Genomic DNA, 25967 nt, shown 5'->3' with positions numbered 1-25967 from the left:
AATGCATACTGGCTGAGCTCTGGCCATGTATCCAGCTTAGAGACCCAAAACTTGAAAGGGGAAGAGCCGTCTGGGAGTACAGTAAGTGGGCAAGACATGTAGTCTGTCACCATCTGACGGAACCGTTGCCTCCTGCTGACTGGAGCCGCCGGTGATGGTGTAGACATTTGGGGCGGGCACACAAAAGTTTGCCACAGTTGTGCCATACTGGTCTTGCCTTGGGCAGAGGCACTGCATCTGCTCCCTCTTTGTGCAGAGCCTCCTCCACTGCCTCGACGCACTGAGCTGCTTTGTAAAGCACTAGCAGCACTCCTCTCAGTTGGACTGGAGAAGATGATGGAATTCACCAGTGTGTCGTGGTACTCCCACATTTTACGCTCCCGGGTCAACGCTGGGATGAGGTTTTGGACGTTGTCCCGGTAGCGAGGATCGAGGAGGGTGAACACCCAATAATCAGGCATGTTGAGAATGTGGTCGATGCGGCGGTCGTTTCTCAGGCACTGCAGCATGAAATCAAGCTTGTGCTGCAGACTGCCAACTGGCCCAGAAATGCTGTCCCCTGCTTGAGACATGATCTCTGCCCGCTCTTCATCACCCCACCCTCGCTGTACACACTGACCACTGGACAATTGTGTAACTCCCTCCTCTGGACGGAGCTCATCCTCCTCCATTGACTCCTCCTCATCCTCCTTACAAAGTGTCCCCTGCCTACCCCTTTGTGAGGAACCATGTGGCACTGACTGTCCAGAAGCTGATGGAAAAGGTGACTCCTCATCCTCCACCTCTTCCGCAACATCATCCCTTAATGCTTGCAGTGTTTGTTGAAGCAGGCAGATAAGGGGGACAGTCATGCTGACGTCCTTCATAGTGGCCCACTCTGTGGTTGTGAAGTCTGATCGGCGCTGACTGCGACTTCTTTGCGCCTGATGCAGCTGGTACTCCATTACTGCTTGCTGTTGCTCACACAACCGCTCCAACATATGTAACGTGGAATTCCACCTGGTAGGTAGGTCACATATGATGCGATGTTCCGGAAGGCGGAATCGGCGCTGCAGAGCAGCAATGCGGGATCTTGCCAAGCTGGAACGCCGCAAGTGAGCACACTCTAGGCGGGCCTTGTGCAGCAGTGCATCAAGATCCGGATAGTCCCTCAGAAAACTCTGCACAACCAAATTGAGCACATGTGCCAGACATGGGATGTGAGTGAGGTTGCCAAGGGCCAAAGCTGCCACCAGATTTCGGCCATTGTCACACACTACCATGCCTGGCTGGAGATTCGCTGGCACAAACCACACATCGCTCTCCTGCTTGATGGCATTCCAGAGCTCCTGCGCTGTGTGGCTTCGATTCCCCAAAGAAACTAATTTCAAGACGGCCTGTTGACGTTTCGCCATGGCTGTGCTCATGTCGGTCGTAACAGGTAAACGTTCACGGGTCCATGTGGAGGTGGACTGTGACGGCTCCTGCAGCGATGATTCTGAGGAACTTGTGTATGAGGAGGAGTCAATGCGTACAGACTGGATTCCTGCAATCCTTGGAGTGGGCAGGACACGTCCTGCACCACTCGCACGATCTGTTCCTGGCTCAACAACATTAACCCAATGGGCAGTGAGGGAAAGGTATCGCCCCTGTCCATGTTGACTGGTCCACGCATCGGTGGTGAGGTGGACCTTGCTACTGACGGCGGTCAGTAGCGCGTGTTTTATGTGTCCCTCCACATGCTTGTGCAGGGCAGGGATGGCTTGCCTGCTGAAGTAAAAGCGGCTGGGCACCTTGTACTGTGGGACTGTCAATGCCATCAAGTCACGGAAGCTGTCAGTCTCCACCAGCCTGAATGAGAGCATTTCCAGCGACAGAAGTTTGGCAATGCCTGCATTCAGAGCCTGTGCTCGGGGGTGATTTGCCGAGAATGCCCGCCTTTTCTCCCATGCCTGTAATACCGATGGCTGTAGACTGGGCTGGGAGTGTGAGGATGACTGGGAACGTGGTGCTGTGGGTGGAATTACACTAGGTCTCTGGACAACAGTGCCAGAGGTTCTTCCATGGCGATCCTGGGAGGAAGCCGAACCAGCTGTGTGTGAGCTGGAGGAAGAGGCAACATGAGCTGAAGAGGTGGTAGCTGCCGCTGTTGGTTGGCCTAGGTCTTCAGTGTGTTTTTGTAACTCCACCGCGTGCCTGGTCCGCACGTTTCCACATATTTGTGGTATTGAGGTTGCTGACACTTTTCCCTGTTTTGACTTTCTGATGACACAGCTTGCATTTGACAAAACAAATGTCATCTGCAACTGTGTCAAAAAAGGACCAGGCACTGCAAGTCTTGGGAGCGCCCTTTTTGGCTTTTGGAAGAGACAGGCTCCTAACGGGTGCCAAAGTGGAGGCTACAGGCTCCGCAGTCTTCCCCCTCCCTCTCCCTCTTTGGCCCGTTCGGGGAATCTCTTCCTCACAGCTGCTCCCACCACCTTCCTCTTCCTCACGCCACGATGGGTCAAGGACCTCATCATCTCCACTACCCTCTGCCACCAACTGCTCCTCCTGGGTAGTCTCGGCAGCACAGTACACACCAAAAAGCGGCACCTGAGTTTCATCATCAGATGCGTACTGTGCTGTGGTCACCGGAGGCACTGGCCCACTCGCCTCTTCAGAGTCAGAGAGACAAAGCTGTTGGGCATCACTGCACGCTGCCTCTTCTTCCATTTCTCCAATGCTGCTTGGCTGGCCCCCTGTTTCCAAGCCAAGAGATTCAGAGAACAGAAGTAGAGACGGCTCCTGTCCTGGGCTCTCTGACTGCCTGGCCAATTTGGCAGGTGGTGAAGAGACAGATGGCTGGTCTCCAGTGGTTTGTGCCTGAGAGGATGTGGCACTAATTGAAGTCGATGCCGATGCGTTAGCTGCCATCCATCCGACAACGGCTTCAATTTGATCTTCACGCAGCAGCGGTGCACGGCGCTCTCCGACAAAGCTGCGCATAAAGGACTGTTCCCTGCTGAAACTGGGTGATGATGAGTCACCGGTGCCCGCAGCAGGCACAGAATCACCACGTCCTCTCCCTGCTCCTCTCCCTGCTCCGCGCCCACGCCCACGTGCCTTACTCCCTGCCCTCTTCATCTTGGTTCACAGATAAAGATAAGCAGAAAAGTATTAAGGCCTTAGTGTGCTTATTCCTGAAATGCTCCTCCTAACAGGTGTAAGAAACACTAATTTTCTAAAGTGTGGACTAGACTTTATTAATGATAAAATGTGGCCTACACAAGTCTTAAGTGGTGTTTGGTGAACTTTACTTTTTTGGGGGGCAGATCGGGCTACAGAGCGAGTTTCACTCACACGGAGACCGTGCAGAAAGCCGTAAACGGCGCTGCAAGGCCCAAAAACACTCCTCTAGGTTATCCTATGTAGTGTTTTTCCACAATTTAGCTGGAGACGGGTGGAAAGCCACTAATAGGAAATTTGAGAAAAAATGTGCAGCAGGCTGCACAATGAGCAAAAATGGACAATGGATAGAACTGTATGAGGCAGTGTGAACCCCCCCTGAGCTGAATACAACCGGCTATGGCTGCACACAGACTACAGAGTGAGCTGCACACACACACACACACACACACACACACACACACACACACACACACACACACGAGAGACCTTGCAGAACGCTGTTAAAACAGTGCTGCAAGGCAAGAGCAAGGTGAACAGTGAACACAGCGGTTACTAAATTAGGCTGGGAAAAGCACAATGAAGCAATTCGCTGTCTCAACTGGCCCTCAGTTAGAACACTGCGTCCTGTCCCTAACTGAAATCACAGCAGAGTGAGCGCAAAATGGCGGCAAGCGTCTTTTATAGTGCATCATGACATCATTTCAGCAGCCAATCACAGCCTTGCCAGTAGTTACATGCCCACCATGCTAAACAGGATGTGCCCACACTTCCATTCATTCCTCATTGGCAGCTGCGTGCAGTTTGATTTCTGGGAACTTCCGATTCCGGTATCCGATATGCGGGAAATATCGGAAATAGGTATCGGAATTCCGATACCGCAAATATCGGCCGATACCCGATACTTGCGGTATCGGAATGCTCAACACTATTCGTCAATGATCAGCCAGTTCGCCGTCCAATTCCGGACTCTGGCATCAGAGCTGGAGTGTCTGGATAAAGTCCTTATTCCGGTGTTCTGGAAAGGACTGACAGACCATGTGAAGGACACCTTGGCCATCAGGGAGATTCCTGCGACACTGGAGGAGCTCATTACTGTCGCTACCTGCATCGACCTCCGTTTTATCGAGCGGAGGTTAGAGTGGACCCAGTGTAGGCAGAGGTTCCAGTTGGCTCCTACCTTCACCAGCTCTCTGGAATCTCCTGTTCAGGCGTCCGACGCCCATGAGGCCATGGAGGTTTCTCGAGTGAGACCTAAGCACCGGGCCGCTCGAGTACCCGTGTAATATTTGCTAACAGTTAGGACATTATGCCAAAGGTTCACTAGACACAGCGGCATTTCCTCCAAGTTGTCCTTCAAAGGGACAATCACTTTAGGCTCTTCCACTCTCACAGTTGATCTTTGTGTGGACTCTGGGGCGGAGGGGAATTTTATGTCCTCTGCCTTCGCTCAACGGCCGCGCCATACCCCTGGTGATGCTCGCCAGGCCATTGACTATTCGAGTGGTAAATGGGTCAACACTCCCCTTTCTTATTATCTATATCTCATTCCCATCAGGAGATTATCTCCCTGCTTGTCCTTCCCAAGGGGATGGATGAGATTCTTCTTGGGATGCCCTGGTTACGTTTTCACTCTCCTCTTATAGAGTGGTCCTCATGGAGAATTTTGGGTTGGAGTGAATCTTGTAAGGGTAGATGTGTGAGGGAGTCAGTTCAGGTTTCCACTACAGAGATAACCGCAGATCTTACTTCCCTACCCAAGTGCTATTGGTCCTATGCAGACGTGTTCTCCAAGAAGGCTGCAGAGTCCCTTCTACCTCACCGCCCATATGACTGTCCTATTGACCTCATGCCTGGAGCTGAACCTCCTCAGGGACGGGTCTATCCCCCCTCTCTCTCTCTCCCGGAGATGGAGGCTATGTCCCAATACTTCCAGGAGAATTTGGCAAGGGGGTTCATTAGGAAGTCAGTGTCACCTGCAGGGGCGGGGTTCTTCTTCGTACAGAAGAAGAATGGAGAACTACATCCATGCATAGATTACAGGGGTCTTAATGCCATCACCTGTAAGAATAAGTGCCTGTTGCTCCTGATATCTGAGCTCTTCGATAGGCTATGGGGAGCAAGGGTGTTATGGCTGGCAATCAGGCAACACAGCGTGCAGTAATCAGCGCACATACAGAGATCTGGCAATAACCAAAAACAATAGGACGAGCTCTGAGACGTGGAATCTCTGTAGACTGCAGTACCTGATCTATCCTCACACAACTATAAGCAGCAGTGGATTGCGCCTATCACTACCTATGCAACTCGGCACTGCCTGAGGAGCTGACTAGCCTGAAGATAGAAATACAAGCCTGACTTACCTCAGAGAAATACCCCAAAGGAATAGGCAGCCCCCCACATATAATGACTGTTAGCAAGATGAAAAGACAAACGTAGGAATGAAATAGATTCAGCAAAGTGAGGCCCGATATTCTAGACAGAGCGAGGATAGCAAAGAGAACTATGCAGTCTACAAAAAACCCTAAAACGAAAACCACGCAAAGGGGCAAAAAGACCCACCGTGCCGAACTAACAGCACGGCGGTGCACCCCTCTGCTTCTCAGAGCTTCCAGCAAAAGTTAATAGCAAGCTGGACAGAAAAAACAGAAAACAAACTAGAAGCACTTATCTAGCAGAGCAGCAGGCCCAAGGAAAGATGCAGTAGCTCAGATCCAACACTGGAACATTGACAAGGAGCAAGGAAGACAGACTCAGGTGGAGCTAAATAGCAAGGCAGCCAACGAGCTCACCAAAACACCTGAGGGAGGAAGCCCAGAGACTGCAATACCACTTGTGACCACAGAAGTGAACTCAGCCACAGAATTCACAACACAAGGGTACTTGCCAAATTAGACATGCGGGGTGATAATAACCTGATTCGCATCCGTGAGGGGAACGAATGGAAGAAGGCTTTTAATACCAGGGATGGGCATTATGAATATCTGGTGATGCCCTTTGTGCTCTGTAATGCCCCAGCCGCTTTGCAAGACTTTGTGAATGACATCTTCTGGGATATGATCTCCACCTCAGTCGTAGTCTATCTGGATGATATACTCATCTACTCTCCAGATATTGACTCCCACCGGAGAGAGGTTTGCAAGGTCTTCGACCTCTTACAGGCAAATTCTCTTTATGCCAAGTTGGAGAAATGTCTGTTTGAGCAGGAGTCCTTGCCTTTCCTTGGCTATATCATCTCAGCCCAGAGATTGGCTATGGATCCTGCCAAACTACAGGCTGGGATGGACTGGCAGGAACCTCATTCTCTCAAAGCGGTGCAGCGTTTTATGGGGTTCATTAATTATTACCGTCAGTTCATTCCGCATTTCTCGACTTTGGTAGCTCCCTTGGTTGCCCTCACCAAGAAGGGAGCAAATCCCAAGTTGTGGTTGGAGGAAGTCTACAAGGCCTTCCTCTTTATAAAATTTCATTTTGCTAGCGCTCCCATCCTACATCGCCCCGATGTAGATAAGCCATTCATAATGGAGGTGGATGCCTCATCTGTTGGTGCTGGGCAGTCCTTTTCCAAAAGGATGCTCAAGGTCGGAAGTATCCCTGCTTCTTCTTTTCCAAGACCTTCACACCAACAGAGAGGAATTATTCCATTGGGGACAGGGAGTTGCTAGCTATGAAGTTGGCTTTCTCTGAGTGGAGACACCTTCTGAAAGGGGCTCGCTTTCCCTTCCAAGTCTTCACCGACCACAAAAATTTGGTGTACCTACAAACAGCTCAGCGGCTAAATTCTCGCCAAGCCAGATGGTCCTTAGTCTTCTACCGGTTCCATTTTACCCTCCATTATCTCTCAGGGGAGAAGAACATTCGTGCTGACGCTCTCTCTCGCTCCATTGTGTCTTCTGTGGAGGAGGAAGAGGAGCCTCAGCTCAGTTCCTTCTGAGAGCCTGAGAACCGTGGCTCCTTTTTCGCTAGAATCGGTGCCTCCGGGCAAGACGTTTGCACCTACTAATTTGCTACTGGAGGTTCTCTCTTGGGCTCATTCATTCAGGGTGGGTGGACATTTTGGGACCAAGAGGACATCTGAGCTGTTGTCGTGGACGTACTCGTGGCCGCATATGGCTCATGACGTCAGAGACTATGTTCGGGCGTGTGTCTCCTGCGCCAAAAATAAATCTCGACAATGGCCGTCTGGGCTACTCTATCCCCTGCTGGTGGCTGACAGCCCCTGGGAGATGGTCAGGATGGACCTTGTGGTGGGTTTACCCAAGTCTCGTGGTTGCACCATCATTTGGGTAATCACCGACCATTTTTCTAAAATGGTGCACCTGGTGCTGCTTCCATGGTTACCTTCTGCACGGGCCTTGGCAGCATTGTTTATAAGACACGTTTTCCGCCTACACGGTATGCCGGACAAAGTTGTCAGTGACCGGGGTCCCCAGTTTGCATCTCAGTTCTGGAGAGAGCTTTGTCGTTTACTCAGCATTGAGTTAAATCTCTCTTCAGCATATCATCCCGAGACTAATGGATTGGTAGACAGGACCAATTAGACCTTGGTCACAATTTAGCGACATTTTGTTTCTGCTGGGCAGGATGACTGGACATCCTTGCTACTGTGGGCGGAGTTTGCGCTTAATTACTCCGTAGCCGAATCCATTGGTCAGACTCCATTCCTTTTTAATTATGGTCAGCATCCGCGGGTTCCTGTGCCTATGCCCATGTCTTCCACCAACTCCAAGATGGCAGACTGGGCTGTGGAGGCACGGGGCATTTGGGACCGCATTCAGGATGCCATTCGGGCCTCCAAGGAGAGCATGAGGTCCTCCGCCTATGCACATCGGCGCCCCACTCCGACCTTTGCTCCCGGCGACTTAGTGTGGCTCTCTGCCCGTAACATCAGGCTGTGAGTTGAGTTAACTAAGTTTGGTCCTCGCTACTTGGGACCTTTAAAGGTCGCCGAGCTGGTTAACCCTGTGGTCTACCATCTGGCTCTTCCTCCACGCCTAGGTATCACCGACACCTTTCATGTGTCCCTCTTAAAACCCGTACACATGTCCCGGTTTTCCCAGTCATCTGCCGGGACATCGGGTTCGTCTTCAGATGATTACGAGGTGAGCGCTATCTTGGGGTGCAAGGTGGTACGTGAGAAAAAGTTTTATTTAGTGGACTGGAAGGGTTATGGCCCAGAGGACAGGTCCTGGGAGCCTGTTGAGAATGTTAAATTTCCGCTGCTCATTGCTGCCTTCGAGCATAGCAAGGCCCAAGGAGGGGGGCCTTAGGAGAGGAGGGTAATGTTAGGGGTCGAGTTCCCGCCTCTGCACAGGGGGAATCTCAAGCCATCTCCTCTGCGGTCTCCCATTCCTCTCCAGCCACAGTGGAGCCTGCTCAGCAGACATCGGTCCCAGCGTCTGGCTCAGCCTGATACTGTGCGGATAGTTTCTGTGGCTTTCCCAGGCTCAGCCATTGTCGCCAGTACTAGTCAGCGGCAAGCAGACGTCTCTGGGACTAAGTCCTGCTTTTTCCCTTCTGAGCATGCCCAAGGTAAGACCTCTCATTGGAGTTCAGGGGTCACATGCTCAGGTACTGCTGCAGCTCCCATTGGTCCTCTAGGAAGCTCCTGAAGTTGCTCTGGTATTGTAACATCTTCCATTGGTCCTCTAGGAAGGTCCTGAAGCTGCTGCAACTATAAAGGGTTTGCATGGCCGCACAGCCATGCGCTAGTATCACTTTATGTTATGAGCTTGCTAATTGTGGTCGCGCCTGTATGATTGTATTCAGGGACCCGGCTGAAATAAGCCCCTAGAATACCGGCACTTCCTGGGTTTTTTTTGTGTTCTTCTCTGTGTGCGTGACCACTGACTGCTATCAGCTCAGCAGTTAGCTGTGTTCCCCTGTAACGCTAACAGGGCACAGTGTGTTCTTTCTGTCTGTGTGACTCAGTGAAGTAACGGAGTTCACTTATACCGCCATATAGTGCCGTCATTTTCTAGCAGCAAGTTGTCTCCTGCATGGTGGACCCCAGGCTGCGAACGCACCAATTATAACATCCATATTAACTCGGTGCGTTCTGCCAGTCCTCAAAACGGCTCACCTTTTTACGGTTATCACTGACCATGAAAATTTAGAGTACATCAAATCTGCTAAAACACTCCCAGGCAAGGTCGCTGGTCACATTTTTTTTCCCGATTTCAGTTTTCCATTACCTTTCGGCCAGGGTCCAAGAACATAAAGGCTGATGCCTTATCGTGTAGTAAAGAGCCGTTATCTGCCCCCGATCCGCCATCCCTCATTCTTCAACCCAGTCTTGTGGTTGACGAGGTGTCGTTGGAATTGGAGCGAGAGATTGTGGGGGTTCAATTTTTGGCTCCAAGCTCCAAACCTGTGGACAAATTGTTTGTCCTGCAGCATTTGCACAACAAACTCCTGTGGGCGTTCCATGAGTCGAAGTTGAGTGCACACCCTGGTATGGCCGCATCATGGGAAGCAGTGGCAAGTGTCTTTTGGAGGCCTTTAACGGCCGCAGTACACAGCTGCGGCCGTTCTATTCTTACCTGCCCGCGCTCCCATCCGGTACCCACACGCCGGACGCCCCTCCGCAGCACCGGACGAGCAAATCCATCTGTGCTGGCGCCACACCTGCCTCCTGGTGAGTCTGTGCCTATGTATTAGCTATTTCGTGCACACACGCCATATACTGTTTTATGGGGACACTTTATTGACTCTGTCTTTGCAGCCTGCAGGAGCCCACATACCGGGTCAGCCTTTTCCACTGTGGGCCCCGTACACCACCAGTTACGTTGCTTGGCAATTATCTGGTATGGTTCACAGTGTGCAACAGGCACGGTATCGGCTACAGGCACGTTACTTTGTCTTACAGTCACGCTTGTGCAGCCTGCAGGAACCTGCACACTAGGTCTGCATTTATACATTGCGGGCCTTGCACACTACCAGCTACGTTACTTTGATTAAAATCTTGTATTATTCACAGGTTGCAACAGGTACTTTACCGTTAACCCAACGTGGGCTCTTTAGTCTATCATCTATTCCCCCCCCCTTTTCAGGTATTTATTGCTTGGGGATTCTCCCACTGGATTTCTAAAGGGTGATCCCCATTATATGTACATGTTATTTGTGCACACTTGTTCTAGAGCTTTCATTCCCTCAAGCACGGTTTCGATTTTTTTCTTGTTACTAGAAATATAAACATTTTGCGGATAGGAAAAGGGACTCTGCTCAGAAGCTGCTTTGTGGGGATAAGGTGTGGCTGTCCACACGAAATATAAATCTTCAGTTGCCTTCCGCCAAACTGGAGCCTAAATTTATTGGCCCCTATGTGGTCATCGAAGTAGTGAACCTGGTAACCTATCACCTCCATCTTCCTCCCTCCTTTAAACTTCATAATGTTTTTCATAGGTCTTTACTTAAACCCTTGGGGGCGGTGAGGGAGGATACTGAAGCTGCTTCTCTTCCAGTCTTGGTTGAGGGACATATGGAGTTTGAGGTACAACATATAGTGGATTCCAGGTGGCGGATCCCAGGTGGGTTCAGGGGTCTATGCAGTATTTGGTACATTGGAGGGGGTATGGTCCGGAAGATCGGTCATGGGTACCAGCCAGATCGGTACACGCTGACCGTCTGAATCATGCATTCCATGCCCGGTATCCTTGGTAACCTGGAGGTCCGGAGGTCCCCCGTTGAGAGGGGGGTACTGTCATGATCTGCTTAGTTTATGCGATTAGGTTCAGAGGTTAATCAGGAACGCCTCACTCTGGGATTTTGGGAGGCTTCTTATAGCCTCATTATTGGGTTATTCCTCATCGCTTATACCTTGACCCTTGGACGAGTGTGTGTGACCCTGTTGTGCCTGTGCCTTGTGCTACTTTATGCTTGTCTGGTATTGATCTGGTTCTGTCCCCGTTAAGAATTCTGCCTGTCCCTCCTGTACTGCGCTGCTATCTCCGTGTATTACTCCTTGCCTCCTTTCTGACTATTCTCTGCTCGCCCCTCCTGTACCGCGCCGCCCTCTCCGTGTATGACATCCTGCACTCATCTCCAGCAGCAGGATGCTAAGCCCCGCCCCCTGAGGTCAATAATTGCAGGTCCTTCTGCTTCCTGCTATCCTCAGCGTCCCCTCTCATCATGCTACTCAGGTCCCATCTGCCTGAGCTTTCCCTGTGGCATCTGACCCCGGGTTCTCCCGCAGGGTGGGTGAGTCACCGTGCTCAGCCGTGGCAGTTCGCCGGAGCTGACAGGATCCTGATAGTGTTGTCCCAATGAGTATCTAATAGCCAACGAGAGTGAAAGATATTCTTTGAACAGGGACTCTGCTTTGATTGTGGCATCTAAGTAAGAAGACGTGTTCTCTTTAACCTTCAAAGCACCCAACAGAGCAAATAAGAAGTGAACAACCCCTTTAATAAATGTATAATGTAATAAATTGCAGCTGGACAATAAAAGTTTTTATGTAAGCTTTATATGCAATTTACTTTAAAGAAGGAATATAATAGAACATTGAGTTGATAAAAGTCAAATTACAAAGTTTCAGTCAAGTTATACATCTTTAGAAAAGTCACACCTGGAGCATGGTTAATGAGGAGGCCACAAAAAGAAGACCCTGATAGGTGGGAATTTTATTTCAAAACTTGCATTGTGCTTCAGAACCTCCAGAGGTTGAAGATGTCTCATCACAGAAAATCATTTTAATATGGAAACTTGCACAACAATTGGCTAATTATTATGGATTACACTCCGGAGACACCTGACAAAGAAGCAAATCGAGCAATCACTGCTGTAGTACATGGTGGGCATTCAGATAAATGGCTTTTTATGTAATAAATGGATGGCTGAAACCAACAGATCGAGAGCCGATGCTTGTTGTTATCATATCTCCATGGTCTTGGGTGGAGGACCCTCTCCTGTATGACAGCGATATGTCCAAATAATTATATAATTTCCATATCCATAAAGGGAAACTGTCAGCTGATACATGCTGTCCAAATCACAATTAGCAGGAATGAAAGCCAGGAATGTTTTTAGCATTTCACGGTAATCATAGGCAGAGACTAAACCAGTCCAGCACCACCCTGGCCAGGTTCTCCTCGAACTGCTTGACTGAATTAACAGGTCTCTCCCAATGTACACATAAGGAGAGACCTGTGTTAATCACATGGAGTGGTGCAGAGAGAAGCCAGCCATGGGCAGCACTAGACTAGTGACATCTCTCCTGTGGTCCCGGATATTTAAATGATGTTTTATTGAGCGTTGCAGAAAAAAAAGCATACTTGGCTGCATTTGTTCAGCCAGGTTCTGAAACATGCAACCTTTGGTTTATGCAGCATGAATCAGCTGACTGATTCCCTTTACATATAGACATTTACATGTGGCCAACCCATCCAGATAATGGAAGCTGCAATAGTCGTTATTTTCAGGTTTATGCATAGGATGTGGGATGGTATATAGATCACCCAACAAATAGAAGAGTTCATAATTTATTCCTTCGAGAGCACCTAATATTTTTTTGGAGAAATTCTTGCATCTCTTTCCAACTAGTTTCTTGTGCTCTACAATGTGGCTGAAGTTCTCCACCCCAAGTCAAAGCAAGCGGAAAGTAATGACCCTTTGATAAGGGACATAAAGGGGAACCCGGAGGCTCTAGAAGATGTCCTGCTCCTGGATAACACTGCACATACACATCCTTCTTGCCATATTTTTCCGCACGGGATTTTGCTTCTGTAGCAAACAACAAACCATCCAAATGCTCGTCTTTGTTTCCCACCAAAAAGAGAATGGGGCCTCTGGCTTTCTCCAGGGGAATTACAGAGTCCTGGAATTCTGGTTTTCTTGGATCGTCTACTACATTGGTAAAATTGTAAGACCAAAAGTCTGTGCTCAGAAGTTTTTCCATTTTGTAGGGTATGGGTTTTATAAAGTGATCACCATAAACTAGATTGTTGCCATTCACGGCATTGGTTCCACTGATGCATACTGTAGCAGCGACCTGAGGCAGGAAGGACGCCATAGCCAAAGCTATCTCAGCTCCTTTACATATACCGACCACTCCAACTCCATCACCTGACACCTAAAAAGTAAAAATGTATTGTCACATTGATTCATAAATCTATAGGTTAATAATATTGTGAACAGTTAATGGAGCAAATTCAATCTTTTATCGGTTTTCTGGTCATTAATACTGCCACTGCTTTACGGCAGTAATATGAGGTTTAGCCGACCATTCAAATAAATGGTTGACCAGGTAATACGCTGGCCAACCTGGACTATGACAGCGAACGCTAGACAGAGGTCCCCATATATGATGTCCATGTGTCCTAGTAATCTCAACAGGACAACTCCTTCAACACTAGAATTTAAAGGGGTTGTTCAATTGTTCAATTTGAGAAATTTTGAGGGATGGGTCCTTTGCTTAAAATACTCATCTTTTGGCTAGAGTAAAGAGTGGAGGAGAATGGAGGTGCAGTCCTCGTTGGCAGATATGTAACAGATACAGACTTATTTGTGTGCAAGAGGAGTTTACACTTCTCTGACAGTAGATGGCGATGCTGTTACTGTTATACTGTATGCTTAGTTGAATGTACACTTGTACTTTGGTTTCACTTTCTCTCTGGTAAATGATCCTTCAGAATTCTTGTTATGCTGTATTAAGAAGCTGATGCATGTACCTCATGTTATGTGTAGGTAAAACTTGAATTACCCCATATAATCTACTCTTACAAGTTTCTTCTCCGACCAAACTATGCAACAGTCCTGTCCTGCATTTCACACACAAGCCCTATTGCTGTTGATAGGTGTAGTGAAATGCAAAATTTCTTCCTGTGGTGGCGCTGAAGATAAATTCAACACTTAGGGTATGTTCACACGTTCCTGATTTCCATCTTTTTTTTTCAGGACTGTTTTTTAAAAAACTGCAGCTCTTGGCAGAAAACGCAGGTCCTTTTTTTGACCTTTTTTGATGCGTTTTTTGATCCTTTTTTATGCAGTTTTCTATGCAGAGTCTGTGTGTTTTCTATGAAGTTTTTTAGGGTTAAAATGGCTGAAAATACCCTACCCCTAACCCTATTCTAACCTTAGTGGGAAAAAAAAAAAATAATTCTTAATTTTTTTACTGTCCCTACCTATGGGGGTGACAAAGGGGGGGGGGGGTGTCATTTACTATTTTTTTATTTTGATCACTGAGATAGGTTATATCTCAGTGATCAAAATGCACTTTGGAACGAATCTGTCGGCCGATTCGGCGGGCGCACTGCGCATGCGCCCGCCATTTTGCAAGATGGCGGCGCCCAGGGAGAAGACAGCCGGACGGACACCGGGACGCCGGGTATGTATAAGGGGGGAGATTAGGGCACGGGGGGGCATTGGAGCACTGGGGGGGGCATCGGAGCACAGGGCGGTGGGATTGGAGCACGGGGGGGCGGGATCGGAGCACGGGGGGGCAGCCACACTCCGCCCACGCACTTCCGCTCGCTTCCCCGCACTTCCTGCTGCAGCGGTTCTGCACCACAAACCGCAGTAAAATCCGCAGATATTTTTTTCATCTGCAGGTTTTACTGCAGGTTTGACCTCACAATGGAGGTCAATGGGTGCAGAACCGCTGCGGCTCCGAAAAAAAGAAGTGACATGGTACTTCTTTTTTCCCGCAGCTATTCAGCGCGGCTTTTTTTTTTATTTTCCGCATTGTGGGCACAGCAGTTCCTGTTTTCCATAAGGTACAATGTAATGTACCCTGCATGGAAAACAGCTGCGGACCCGCAGCGGGAAAATCGCGGCAATTCCGCATGAAAAAAAGGATCGTGTGAACATGGCCTAAGGGTCAGGTTTACCTCACAGATCACAGCTGGAGATCACAGAAGGAAATACTTTGTGATCACTGTATTTTTTAATACAACCATTCAGAGAAAATTTTAAAAGGGGTTATCCAAGAATTTAATTTTGTTTTTCTTATAGTCTTAAAACCCATATAAAGTAGCCATAATACCTTTGGATAACAGGTCTGCAGGGGCAAAATTGTTTGAAAAGTAAGATGCGATTTTTATATACTTTTGATTGCGGATCTCAGCAAAATAAATGAAAAAATTCCATCGCGTACAATTTTTTCACATACACTGACTCCATAAGCTTTTCCTTGCACCATACTTGAACCCTTTGCATGACCTTTGTTGGATGATTTTAGGGTCATTAGATTGTTAGAAATTAATGGAGGCTGTGCTGTGATTGGCTGCTCTGGGAAGAGAAATTTTTCTTAACCCAGCATTAGTGATGAGTGAACGTGCGCGCCACTATTCGGTACTCCCCCGAGTATCACTATGCTCAGGGATTGTCAGCCATTCGCTGTAATGCTGCAGCCATCTTTGTTGTGGTATTACAGTGATTGGCTGGCCGCACAGCATCATCAGGTTTATAAGAGACCCAGCGCTGCCCTGCTCGCCGCTTGGAGAGCTGCTGCTGAGATAGGGTCAGAATCGTCCTTGTAATAGTTAATGTAGGTCTGCAACTGTTCAGTCCACAACTCCTGAGAAACCAACAGTCCTTTTTAGGGCTAATTCGGGGGTCCTGAGATTTCAGCGCTAGGTAGGCAGGGGAGTCTATGTGCACATATCCACATCAGTGCAAGGTCTGCAGGCACTGTATGTGAGTATATAGCTGCCACTGCATACCTCCCAAAGCTCCGTAACTGTCTCCTGCTGCTTATTTACTATATACATAGCTGCAGTTTTCTTTTTTTCAAAAATTCACCAAAAAAACAAAAAAATTGCATACAGTCTGTTATGTCAGACTGAGGCCTGGTGTATCTCTTTAAAAATCATAGTTTTGCAGGCATAAGTAGCAAAGTTCTGTGTGCTAGCCTTGTTCTCTCTTTTTTTTTTTTTAATTCACCAAACAGCAAAAAAAAAAATAATAGAGTCTGTTGTCAGGCTGAGGCCTAGTGTTCCTGCGTTTGAAAAATCGAATTTCCGCAGGCATATGTAGCATAATTCTGTGTGCTAGCCTTGTTCAACTTTTTTCTTCTTAAATTCATTATAAAAAATAACTTATATTTAAAAACTACCTTCTAAAAACTGTGTCCAAGTGCAAAACTCACAAAAACTTAACTACACGTGTCAAACGGACCAAACAACATAGGGATCCAAATATTAATTACAAAAAGACCCTATATGATATAACAGAGACCAGTTCCAATTTCGATCCACATTGAGATTGGATATCAAATCCTATGCATTTATAGACTATGAAAAATGTAATTGAGATCTCAGTGTCATGTACGACATTTGATTCACAAAAATCACAGTCTCTATGTGGACTAGCTTGTTTGGGTGGGTCCACAGATACCCATACTATTTTGCAATGCAAGTAAGTTGGAAAGATCTCACCCATCAGCAGCTCTGGTGCCGACCATTCGTTCTTCCCCTCCGAGTAACCGCTCTGCAAGCTGGGAGAGATGGGGTAGTCTTGCCCTATTATGCCCTGTAGAGGCTATTGCGGCACTGACCCCAAATTGCTCCCGCCCTTACAAGGGCAGTCCACAGCTGACCCTTTTATCAATAGCCCTAAACATCCCTGTACGTCCCTGGGATTTTGATAAAAGGGTCAGCTGTGGACTGCCCTTGTAAGCTTGCAGAGCGGTTACTCGGAGGGGAAGAACGAATGGTCGGCACCAGATCTGCTGACGGGTGAGATCTTTCCAACTTACTTGCTTTGCAAAATAGTATGGGTATCTGTGGACCCACCCAAACAAGCTAGTCCACATAGAGACTGTGATTTTTGTGAATCAAATGTCGTACATGACACTGAGATCTCAATTACATTTTTCATAGTCTATAAATGCATAGGATTTGATATCCAATCTCAATGTGGATCGAAATTGGAACTGGTCTCCGTTATATCATATAGGGTCTTTTTGTAATTAATATTTGGATCCCTATGTTGTTTGGTCCGTTTGGACACGTGTAGTTAAGTGTTTGTGAGTTTTGCACTTGGACACAGTTTTTTGAAGGTAGTTTTTAAATATAATAATAAAAGTTATTTTTTATAATTTTTTTCTCTGTGCTGTTAGCCATTTGAAGAAGAGAAAATCTTGGGTGTTTTGACCCTGTGCTATTTTTCTTAAATTCACCAAAAAACAAAAAATAATTTATAGTCTGTCAGGCTGAGTCCTGGTGTTTCTGTGTTTGAAAAATTGTATTTCCGCAGGCATGCGTAGCATAATTCTGTGTGCTAGCCTTGTTCTACTTTTTTGTTTTTTACTTAAATTCCCCAAAAAACAATTTATACAGTCTGTCAGGCTGAGTCCTGGTGTATCTGTGTTTGAAAAATCGTATTTTCGCAGTCAAACGTAGCATAATTCTGTGTGCTAGCCTTGTTCTACTTTTTTTTTACATTCACCAGAAAGCCAAAAATTTTTTAAATGGGGTAGAAACCACGCTTGAGGAGAAACAATAATAGTAACAGAGTAATCCAAAGATAAGGTGCCCCAGGCAAAAACAACAATACTATTCCACCAAGGAGAACAGCAGTAGCAATACAATCACTTGGCGACCTGCCCACAACATAACCTTGCAATCCTGTCGCCAAAGAGAACTGAGGCAATAAGCTTACCTAGGTGTATGAAGTGCTGCTGCGTGCTGACTACAGACTGCAGGTAGGGTTGAGTGACTTAATTTTATAGGATCGGGTCGGGTTTCACGAAACCCGACTTTTTCAAAAGTCGGGTCGAGTGAAATCGGCCAATCCTATAAAAAAGTCGGGGTCGGCCGAAACACGAAACCCAATGCAGTGCATTGGGTTTCCAATGGTTCCCAGGGTCTGAAGGAGAGGAAACTCTCCTTCAGGCCCTGGGATCCATATTTAAGTGTAAAATAAAGAATTAAAATAAAAAATATTGCTACACTCACCCTCGGACGCGCCCTGGTACTAACCAGCAGCCTTCCTTCCTTAGAATCAGCACGTGAAGGGCCTTAGATGACGTCGCGGCTTGTGATTGGTCGCGCGACCGCCCATGTGACCGCTCGCGCGACCAATCACAAGCCGCGACGTCACCGAAGGTCCTTCAAGCGCTGATTCTTAGGAAGGAAGGCTGCCGGAAAGAAGCAGGGCGCGTCCGAGGGTGAGTATATATAAAGGAAGGAAGGTTGCCGGTTAGTACCAGGGCGCGTCCGAGGGTGAGTATAGCAATATTTTTTATTTTAATTCTTTATTTTACACTTAAATATGGATTCCAATACCGATTTCCGATATTGCAAACATATCGGAACTCGGGATCGGAATTCCGATACCAGATTCAGAAGATCGCCGACCTCATGGCCGACCCCACACAGGGGTCGGGTCGGGTGTCATGAAACCCGACTTTGCCAAAAGTCGGCGACTTCTGAAAATGGCCGACCCATTTCGCTCAACCCTAACTGCAGGTATCGGGGTTGCGGTCCTTTCTATGTTAAGCGATGAAGCACCATGTGCAGCGTTCTCCTGGGGGTTTATTGGTGTGGTTGTCCGGGGTTGCGGCACTGGCTGTGCCGGATAGTCGAGCGCACTATGGGACCAGGGGCGCTCCGGCCGGTAGCGCTTCCTGGGAACCACGAGGAATGAAAAAAGATGGCTGGTAGGCTCCTCCTACTAGTGACATCACTATCAGTATGGATCACCGAACGGCTCAAAAAGAGGGGGAAGGAAGACTAACCAACGCGTTTCGAAGAGGCTAAGCTCTTCTTCGTCAGGGTTACCGTTATCCCTGACCCCCCTGTCCTATATGCAGCCGTATCTGCGTCCCACCCATCCTATTATCCCCGAACATTCCAACCAATGTCTATATCACCCTCTATTGGCTGTTGTATGTCAGGATGGACATGAGGAAAAGATTAATATAAATAATAATAAAATATATATGTACTAGCCAAAAAGCAAGAGTTTCTTGCTATTTATTATTGGTAACACAAGGTGGGTAACCCTGGTAGTAACTCCAAACAGTGCATATATATAAACTCACAAAAGTACTATGTCTGACAACTGTGTGACCATGTACAGTTAAGCACAAAAATAGAGGCAGTATAAAAATACAAGTGTATGAGAGAACCAATATTAAGGTATAGTTACCAAGGAGCACTCCTGGGGACCCACCACACCCGATGTGCGTTTCGCACGGAAATGCTTCGTCCCCTGGAAAAAAGGGGAGGGAAACTGGGGGGTTGGGGTTGGTTGGATCCTGTGTTCACCCTGTCACCGCTGGGGTCCGATTGCTATTATAAACCCCTACCCGCCTAGTTGAATAGGGCTCATGATAAAAGAATCAAGCCTAATATACATATTGTGCGTCAAATATAAAAACAGTGCTAAACTAGTTGGCCACTACAAACCCCCCCACGCATAGTGTGTTTAAATATAATGTTAAATAACCAGTTAAAATACTACTGGAAAGCAAATAGTTCTAATTCCTGATTCAAACCACCTGGGGCCACGCTGTCTAGGGTAAAAATCCACTGCGTTTCCGCTCTAGACATCTTACTGATAAAGTCCCCCCTCTTGGATTTTGATGGACCTTTTCAATGCCAGTGAAGAATAATCCTTTGGTTGATTTATTGTGTCTATCTACATACTACTATTGAAGCCAGAGCAGTGTGAAACGGTTGTTGGTTGGATAGCGGATAATGCTTCCAGTCACTTACTAACCACCACCACCACCACCATGTCTTCCACATGGTCAAGTCTCAGTAGCCGTGAGTGTGGCCTGGATATTCCTCACCCTGATCCTCCTTCCTCCCACAATGCCGAGTGCCCTGAGATAACTGATCGCACACTTGGACACTCCGAAGAGCTGTTCAGTTTTCTCTTTCAAGATTCTGGATTCTCAGCCGGTCAACTTGAAGTGGGGCCAGATGAGATCGCATGCAGAGATGCCCAAAGCTTTTGTGGTGCCCCAGGGTCCTGGTCGTCACAGTAATGTCGCTTTCCTCACGGGGAGAGAGATATTACGTTTGGAGGCAATGAAGGAGATCTCTTTATCAGGTAACACAATGCATGCAACATGTTCACACTCCAGACCAGAAGGGGGAGCTCTAAGCCTGTTTAAGGTGAACTCCCCTATAAAACATCCTGATCTGGAGGGAAAAGGAGTTCAGTTCCTGTCAGAGAGACAAAGGGAAAGGAAGGAGAGGAGTAAGGAACTACACCACTACAGCACAAGGGAAGGATATTGATTTCCACCTGGATAAGGGGACTCTGGACTTGCCTCCAAACGGCCCGACTCTACCTGCCCTGTGATCTGGTGCCCTGGACTGTGGCTGCTGAAACCAACAGTAAAAAAAAGTAAAGAGACTGCAAACCTGTGTCCTCATTCTTCTCTGCACCTCTCACTATTCTACCATCTACATACTGGGAAGCCCTGGGGGATATACTTCAACTGTGGGAAGGTATACCATCTAGCGGCCATAACATCACCCCAGAGGACCCCTTAAAGCAGCGTCGGTCACCCTGACCAAATGCTGCAGGTGGCGTCACAAACATAAACTTTATCCCCTTAAAGACCTTTCCCTTTTAGACGAACGTTGCAGGGCCACGGACTGGGTCAGCCACCATGACATCCCCCTGTGAAACGCAGGACCTGGTACCGAGTACCCCACTGCCCTTGGGGGGCGACCCACTTTGACCAGCCATGGTCACACAAAGGCGATGGTGAGAAAGTGTCACAAGAGGTGGACGATGATGAGACAATTTCCAGAAAGTCAGGAGGAGCAGGGTGCGGATGTGGAAGACGAGGTGGTGGATGACATAGTGACTGACCCAACCAGGCAGGAGGACATGCAGAGCGAGGACAGCAGCACACATGGGGAATGAGGCATATCACCTCAACAGGCAGGAAGAAGCAGTGTGGTGGCCACAGATAGAAGGCGTGCATCCGTTCCCCGTATCACCAACATGAGGGAAGTTGCTATTCTAACTGTTAGATCTTCCCGAGTCTGGTTACTTGTAAAGACTCTGCCGATAACCCCAAACAGGCCATTTGCAGCACCTGCCATGCCCACATCACCAGGGGTGGCAAAACTACCAGCCCGACCACCACCAGCATGATCAGGCACATGGCAGCAAAGCACCCGACTTTGTAGGCCGAACTCCAGGCTCCATGAACACTGTCTGCAGGTGACACTACTGCTTCTTCCACTGTTTTGTGTACAAGCCAATCCACAGTCCACCGTGCATGTGAAGATGCCTCTAGCCCTGCACCTGTTGTTGCCCACAGTCAAGCAGCACCATCATCAAGCCCATCCACGTCCTTGTCCCAGCATTGCCTTCAGTTGTCTATACCCCAGTCATTGAAACACAAGTGGAAATACCCAGCCAACGCCCCACAGGCCACAGTCCTAAATTCTAACATTTCTCTTCTGCTTGCACTTGAAATGTTGCATTTTATGCTCGTTGAGACGGAAGCTTTCCGCAACCTGATGGTGGTGGCCATCCCAAGGTACTCGGTCCCCAGTTGCCACTATTTCTCCCAATGTGCTCTCAACAATGCTGTTACTGAGAAAGTCCACCTAACCACAGACACTTGGACAAGTGCTTGTGGCCAGAGACGATACATCTCACTGACGGCACACTGGGTTAACATAGTAACATAGTTAGTAAGTAAGTAAGTAAGTAACATAGTGGAAGCCAGGACCCAGTCGAACCTTGGGATGGAACACATCCTCCCCACACCGAGGATTGCAGGCCCAACGTCAATCAGGATTGCCCCCACAGTGTACAGCTCCTGCACCTCCTCCTCCTCTTCAGCCTCCATCTCTGAAATCAACACATCAGTTAGAAGCTGGAAGCACTGCAGCACTCCCTCAGCCAAGTGGCAACAGGCTGTGATGAAGCTAATTTGCATAGGTGACAAACCGCACAATGCAGAAAAGTTGTGTACAGCGCTGAAAGAGCAGTCAGATATTTGGATGACACCGCTGAAGCTAGAGCCAGGCATGGTCGTGTGTGACAATGGCCGGAACGTGGTGGCAGCTCTGAGGCAAGGTGAGCTCACACATGTACCTTGCTTGGCCCATGTGCTTAACCTCGTGGTTCAACGCTTTCTGAAAAGCTACCCGGAGCTGCCGGATCTGCTAGTGAAAGTACGCCATCTGTCTGTCCATTTTAGAAAGTTAGCTACAGCTTCAGCCGTTCTTGCCGTGCTTCAGCAGCATTTGCAGCTTCCGGCTCACCGACTGGTGTGTGATGTCCTCACGCGCTAGAACTCTGCTCTGCATATGTTGGAAAGGATTTGTGAGCAGAAGAGGCAGTTGTTGACCACCAACATCAACAAGGCCATCGATATTCAGTTCAGACTGCACACATAAGACCTCAGGAGTGGACATGGATGTCAGACATATGTACCATCCTCCAAAACTTTGAGGACTGCACCAAGATGGTAAGCGGCGATAACGCCATAATTAGCACCACCATCCCGCTTCTCAGCATTCTGAAAACCCCTCTGCTCACAATTAAAGAGGATGCATTGCAGGCAGAGCACGAGGACATGAATCAAGGAACCATACAGGGGGATTACACTCAGCTCAGCCTCATGTCTTCCCAATGTGGATTGGTAGGCAATCAGAAGGAGGAGGAAGAACAGGAGCTACTTTCATGCGCTACAAGCACAGCTTTTATACCGTCTGTTCAGCGGGGATAACCTGAGGACAGGGAGGAGGAGGATAATGAGGAGGACGAGGACAGGATGGTCAGTCGTCCTATTGGTGAGGACATGAAAGTCTTGCCTGTTAACAGTCTGGCATGCATGGCTGACTTTATGTTGCGCTGCGTTTCACATGACCTTCGCATTATAACATTTTTTCATGACACTCATTGCTGGTTGGTGAGACTTCTAGACCCATGCTACAAGGAGAACTTTCAATCTCTTCTGCCAGAGGCAGAGAGGTGTACTAAAATGTTGCAGTACCAGAGGGCCCTTGTAGTGGATTTAATTAGAAAATTCCCATGTGAGAACACTGGCAGCAAACGTCAGAGTTTGTTGTACAACCAAGGAGTCCAAGTAAGAGAGACAGAAGTACAATCCAGCTCAGGCAGGGGAACAATGGCAAAGTTCTGGGACAATTTTCTCAGATCCTTCCATTGTGCCTGCACAGACAAGGTGTGCTGTCACAAGAAGTGCAATGTTTGGGAAGATGCTGAGGGAGTACCTTGCAGATCGTACAAACATTGTCTAGGATTCCTCTGTGCCTTTTAATTATTGTGTATCCAAGCTGGACACGTGGCATGAACTGGCTCTCTATGCCTTGGAGGTCCTGGCCTGCCCTGCTGCTAGCGTTCTGTCAGAGCGGGTTTTTAGTGCCGCTGGTGGAATTATAACAGATAAGCGCATCTGCCTGTCAACTAAAGATGCTGACAGGCTGACTCTTATAAAAATGAACAAGGGCTGGATTGGGCAAGACTTCTGTACACTACCAAGTGAAAGCAGCGAAACATAACCTCTAATACATTCTCTTTTTTGGGGAGGTGTATTCTCATGCACCTCTTCACAACCACACATGGGTAAACGCTTCCAGATTTGCTGTTTGTTGTTATCCCCCTCCTTATCCTCATCCTCATCATCAAAAACGAGTAGAAAACCAGGGTGAACGGATTCCGTGATGCCAAAGTCACACTTTTTTTTGTGCAAGGGTGTTTTTATGATGCCCATTACTAATTGGAAACGTCATGTCATAAATAAAGGATGTACGTCTATTATTCCCATTTATTCTTATATTTTCCATTTACCCTATCTCTGTACAGTCCTCTAATGAGGTAGTGTATACCTCTACAATATAAAATTATTCAAAGACTTATATTATTTTTTTTTTTATAGCCCTGTCTCTGAGCTGTTGCTAGGGACAAACATATCTCGTTGGACACATTCTGGCTACAAATCTATGAACCTGTGTTCGCCCCTCCCTTTTGTTATTTACTTTCATCGGTGGATTCACATTTTTTATTTATTTGTTTGATTTCATTAGGATATATCTTTATGTCTCCTCATTCTCCACCACTAGATCACCAGGCGTAACATCTCCTGTGTCACTACAGGCAGTCCATTTTTTGGCAAGGGTGTCTATAATGCCCATAGTATATTTTTAAAAAATGTATCCCCCTTGGGAAAATGTTTGTCAGCCCATGCACTGCATGCATGGGCATTACAAGTCTAGGAGACACACTCCTTTACATTGGGCCTAGTTTTTAATGAGGTCTTCAGCAATGTCTCCTCATTCTCCATCACTAGATCACCAAGCTTAACGTCTTCTGTGCCGCTACAGTCAATTTTTTGGCAAGAGTGTCTATGAAGCCCATGTTATAGTATATTTTAAAAAAATGTAACCCCCATGGGGAAATGTTTTTCAGCCCATACACAAAGTGTATGGGCATTAGAAGTCTAGGAGACCCGCTCCTTTAAATTGGGCCTAGTTTTTATTGAGGCCTTCCTCCACCTCTCATCATTTTCCACCACTAGATCTCCAGGGTTCACGATTTCATGTGTTTGTCAGCCCATGCACTTCGTGTATTGGCATTACGAGTCTAGGATACCCTCTTCTTTGTAATGGGACAGTTTGTTATGAGGCCCTCCTCTGTTTCTTCCGAGGGGGGATTGGGGTGCGTGCAAATTTGGGTCAAGGAGGCCCTTGCATTCAGTGCATAAGGAAACAGTATGGCAGGACCAACTGAAGAATGTGAAGTGGATTTTCCTGTGGCCATCCAGTACCTGGGTTCAAAGGCTTATTGGGGTGCATGTGACTCGATAGCAAGGCAGGCCTTGAATTCAATGCAACATTTTTTCAGGAAGCCCTCCTGTACCTCTCGTGAAAGGGGTATTGGGGTGCATTGTTATTGTTGGCAGCCCATCCACTCACTTCATAGGCAATAACAGCATAGGAGACCCACTGTTTAATAATGGCCCTTTAAGAATATTAATGCCGCCTGATGCCCCTCTAAAAATAGGCTGTGTGACTTTAAGAGTCCCCCTTTCAGAAATGAAACAAGATGTGCCTCCTTATGTGTCACACACCACATGCCCAGCTAGGGTTTTTAAATGTTACAATGACATTTCCCAGTGAATGCATTTTGTATTGGTTGAAAGGAATGTTAAAGTTGAAAAACGCTGCGTGTGAACATAGCCCAAGTGGTGGAGGAACACTTGGGTCTGGGGTAAATTATTTTGCCTTATATACAAGTCATTAGCCTGGAATGAATGTGTGTAAGTGATAATTGTATTTTGATGTAACCCCTTCTCATGTACAGCACCATGGAATTAATGGTGCTATATAAATAAGTAAATAATAATAATAATAATAATAATAATAATAATATTTCCCAGCAAAATCCATTTTGGTTACGTTTTTGTATGCTTTTTGGTGCACCTGTAAAAATGGCGTGAAACTCTGACATCATTGTTTACAGCTATGACCTAGGAGTCAGGAATGCTTCCAGGGGCGATCCTCATGATGTTCCCGTGTCATTTGAGCAGTGTTTCCATCATTTTCAAATGTTTTTCCCGGGGGGGATTGCTGTAAAAATACTTGGTTTTCCCATAAACTTACATTGGGCTCTTTGCTCGGGTCGAGTACCCGAGTATTCCAATCTGCTTGACCCGAGCAACGAACACTCGAGCATTTTAATGCTCACTCATCACTACCCAGCATCCAAAGAGAGTGGTGGTGTCTATAACATCCAATCATAGCTTACCTTTTATGTTACCTCAGTAGTATAACAAATGAAAGCTGCGCTGTGATTGGTTGTTACGGGCACTATAGGCAGATTTTTTGTGTCACAATTCATAACAGTGTGGTGATGTCCACAGCAACCAGTTAGAG

At 47.4% G+C, this 25967-nt stretch overlaps 1 protein-coding gene across 4 annotated transcripts in view; it reads right to left on the bottom strand.

Annotated features, from left to right (window-relative positions):
* Nucleotides 1–11594: 11594 nt before the first annotated feature.
* The window catches only part of LOC138661579 (acyl-coenzyme A amino acid N-acyltransferase 1-like), a 64638-nt gene continuing 50265 nt past the window's right edge, over nucleotides 11595–25967 (bottom strand). For all 4 annotated transcript variants that reach the window (XM_069746400.1, XM_069746407.1, XM_069746391.1 and 1 more), the window contains one exon: nucleotides 11595–13216. In XM_069746400.1, the coding sequence (XP_069602501.1) occupies nucleotides 12620–13216 (597 nt within the window). In that variant the 3' untranslated portion in view covers nucleotides 11595–12619. The remainder of the gene's footprint in view (nucleotides 13217–25967) is intronic.

This window comes from Ranitomeya imitator, chromosome 1 (genome assembly GCF_032444005.1).
Source record: "Ranitomeya imitator isolate aRanImi1 chromosome 1, aRanImi1.pri, whole genome shotgun sequence".
Taxonomy (NCBI): Eukaryota; Metazoa; Chordata; class Amphibia; order Anura; family Dendrobatidae; genus Ranitomeya; species Ranitomeya imitator.
This window is presented reverse-complemented; position numbering and strand designations above follow the sequence as displayed.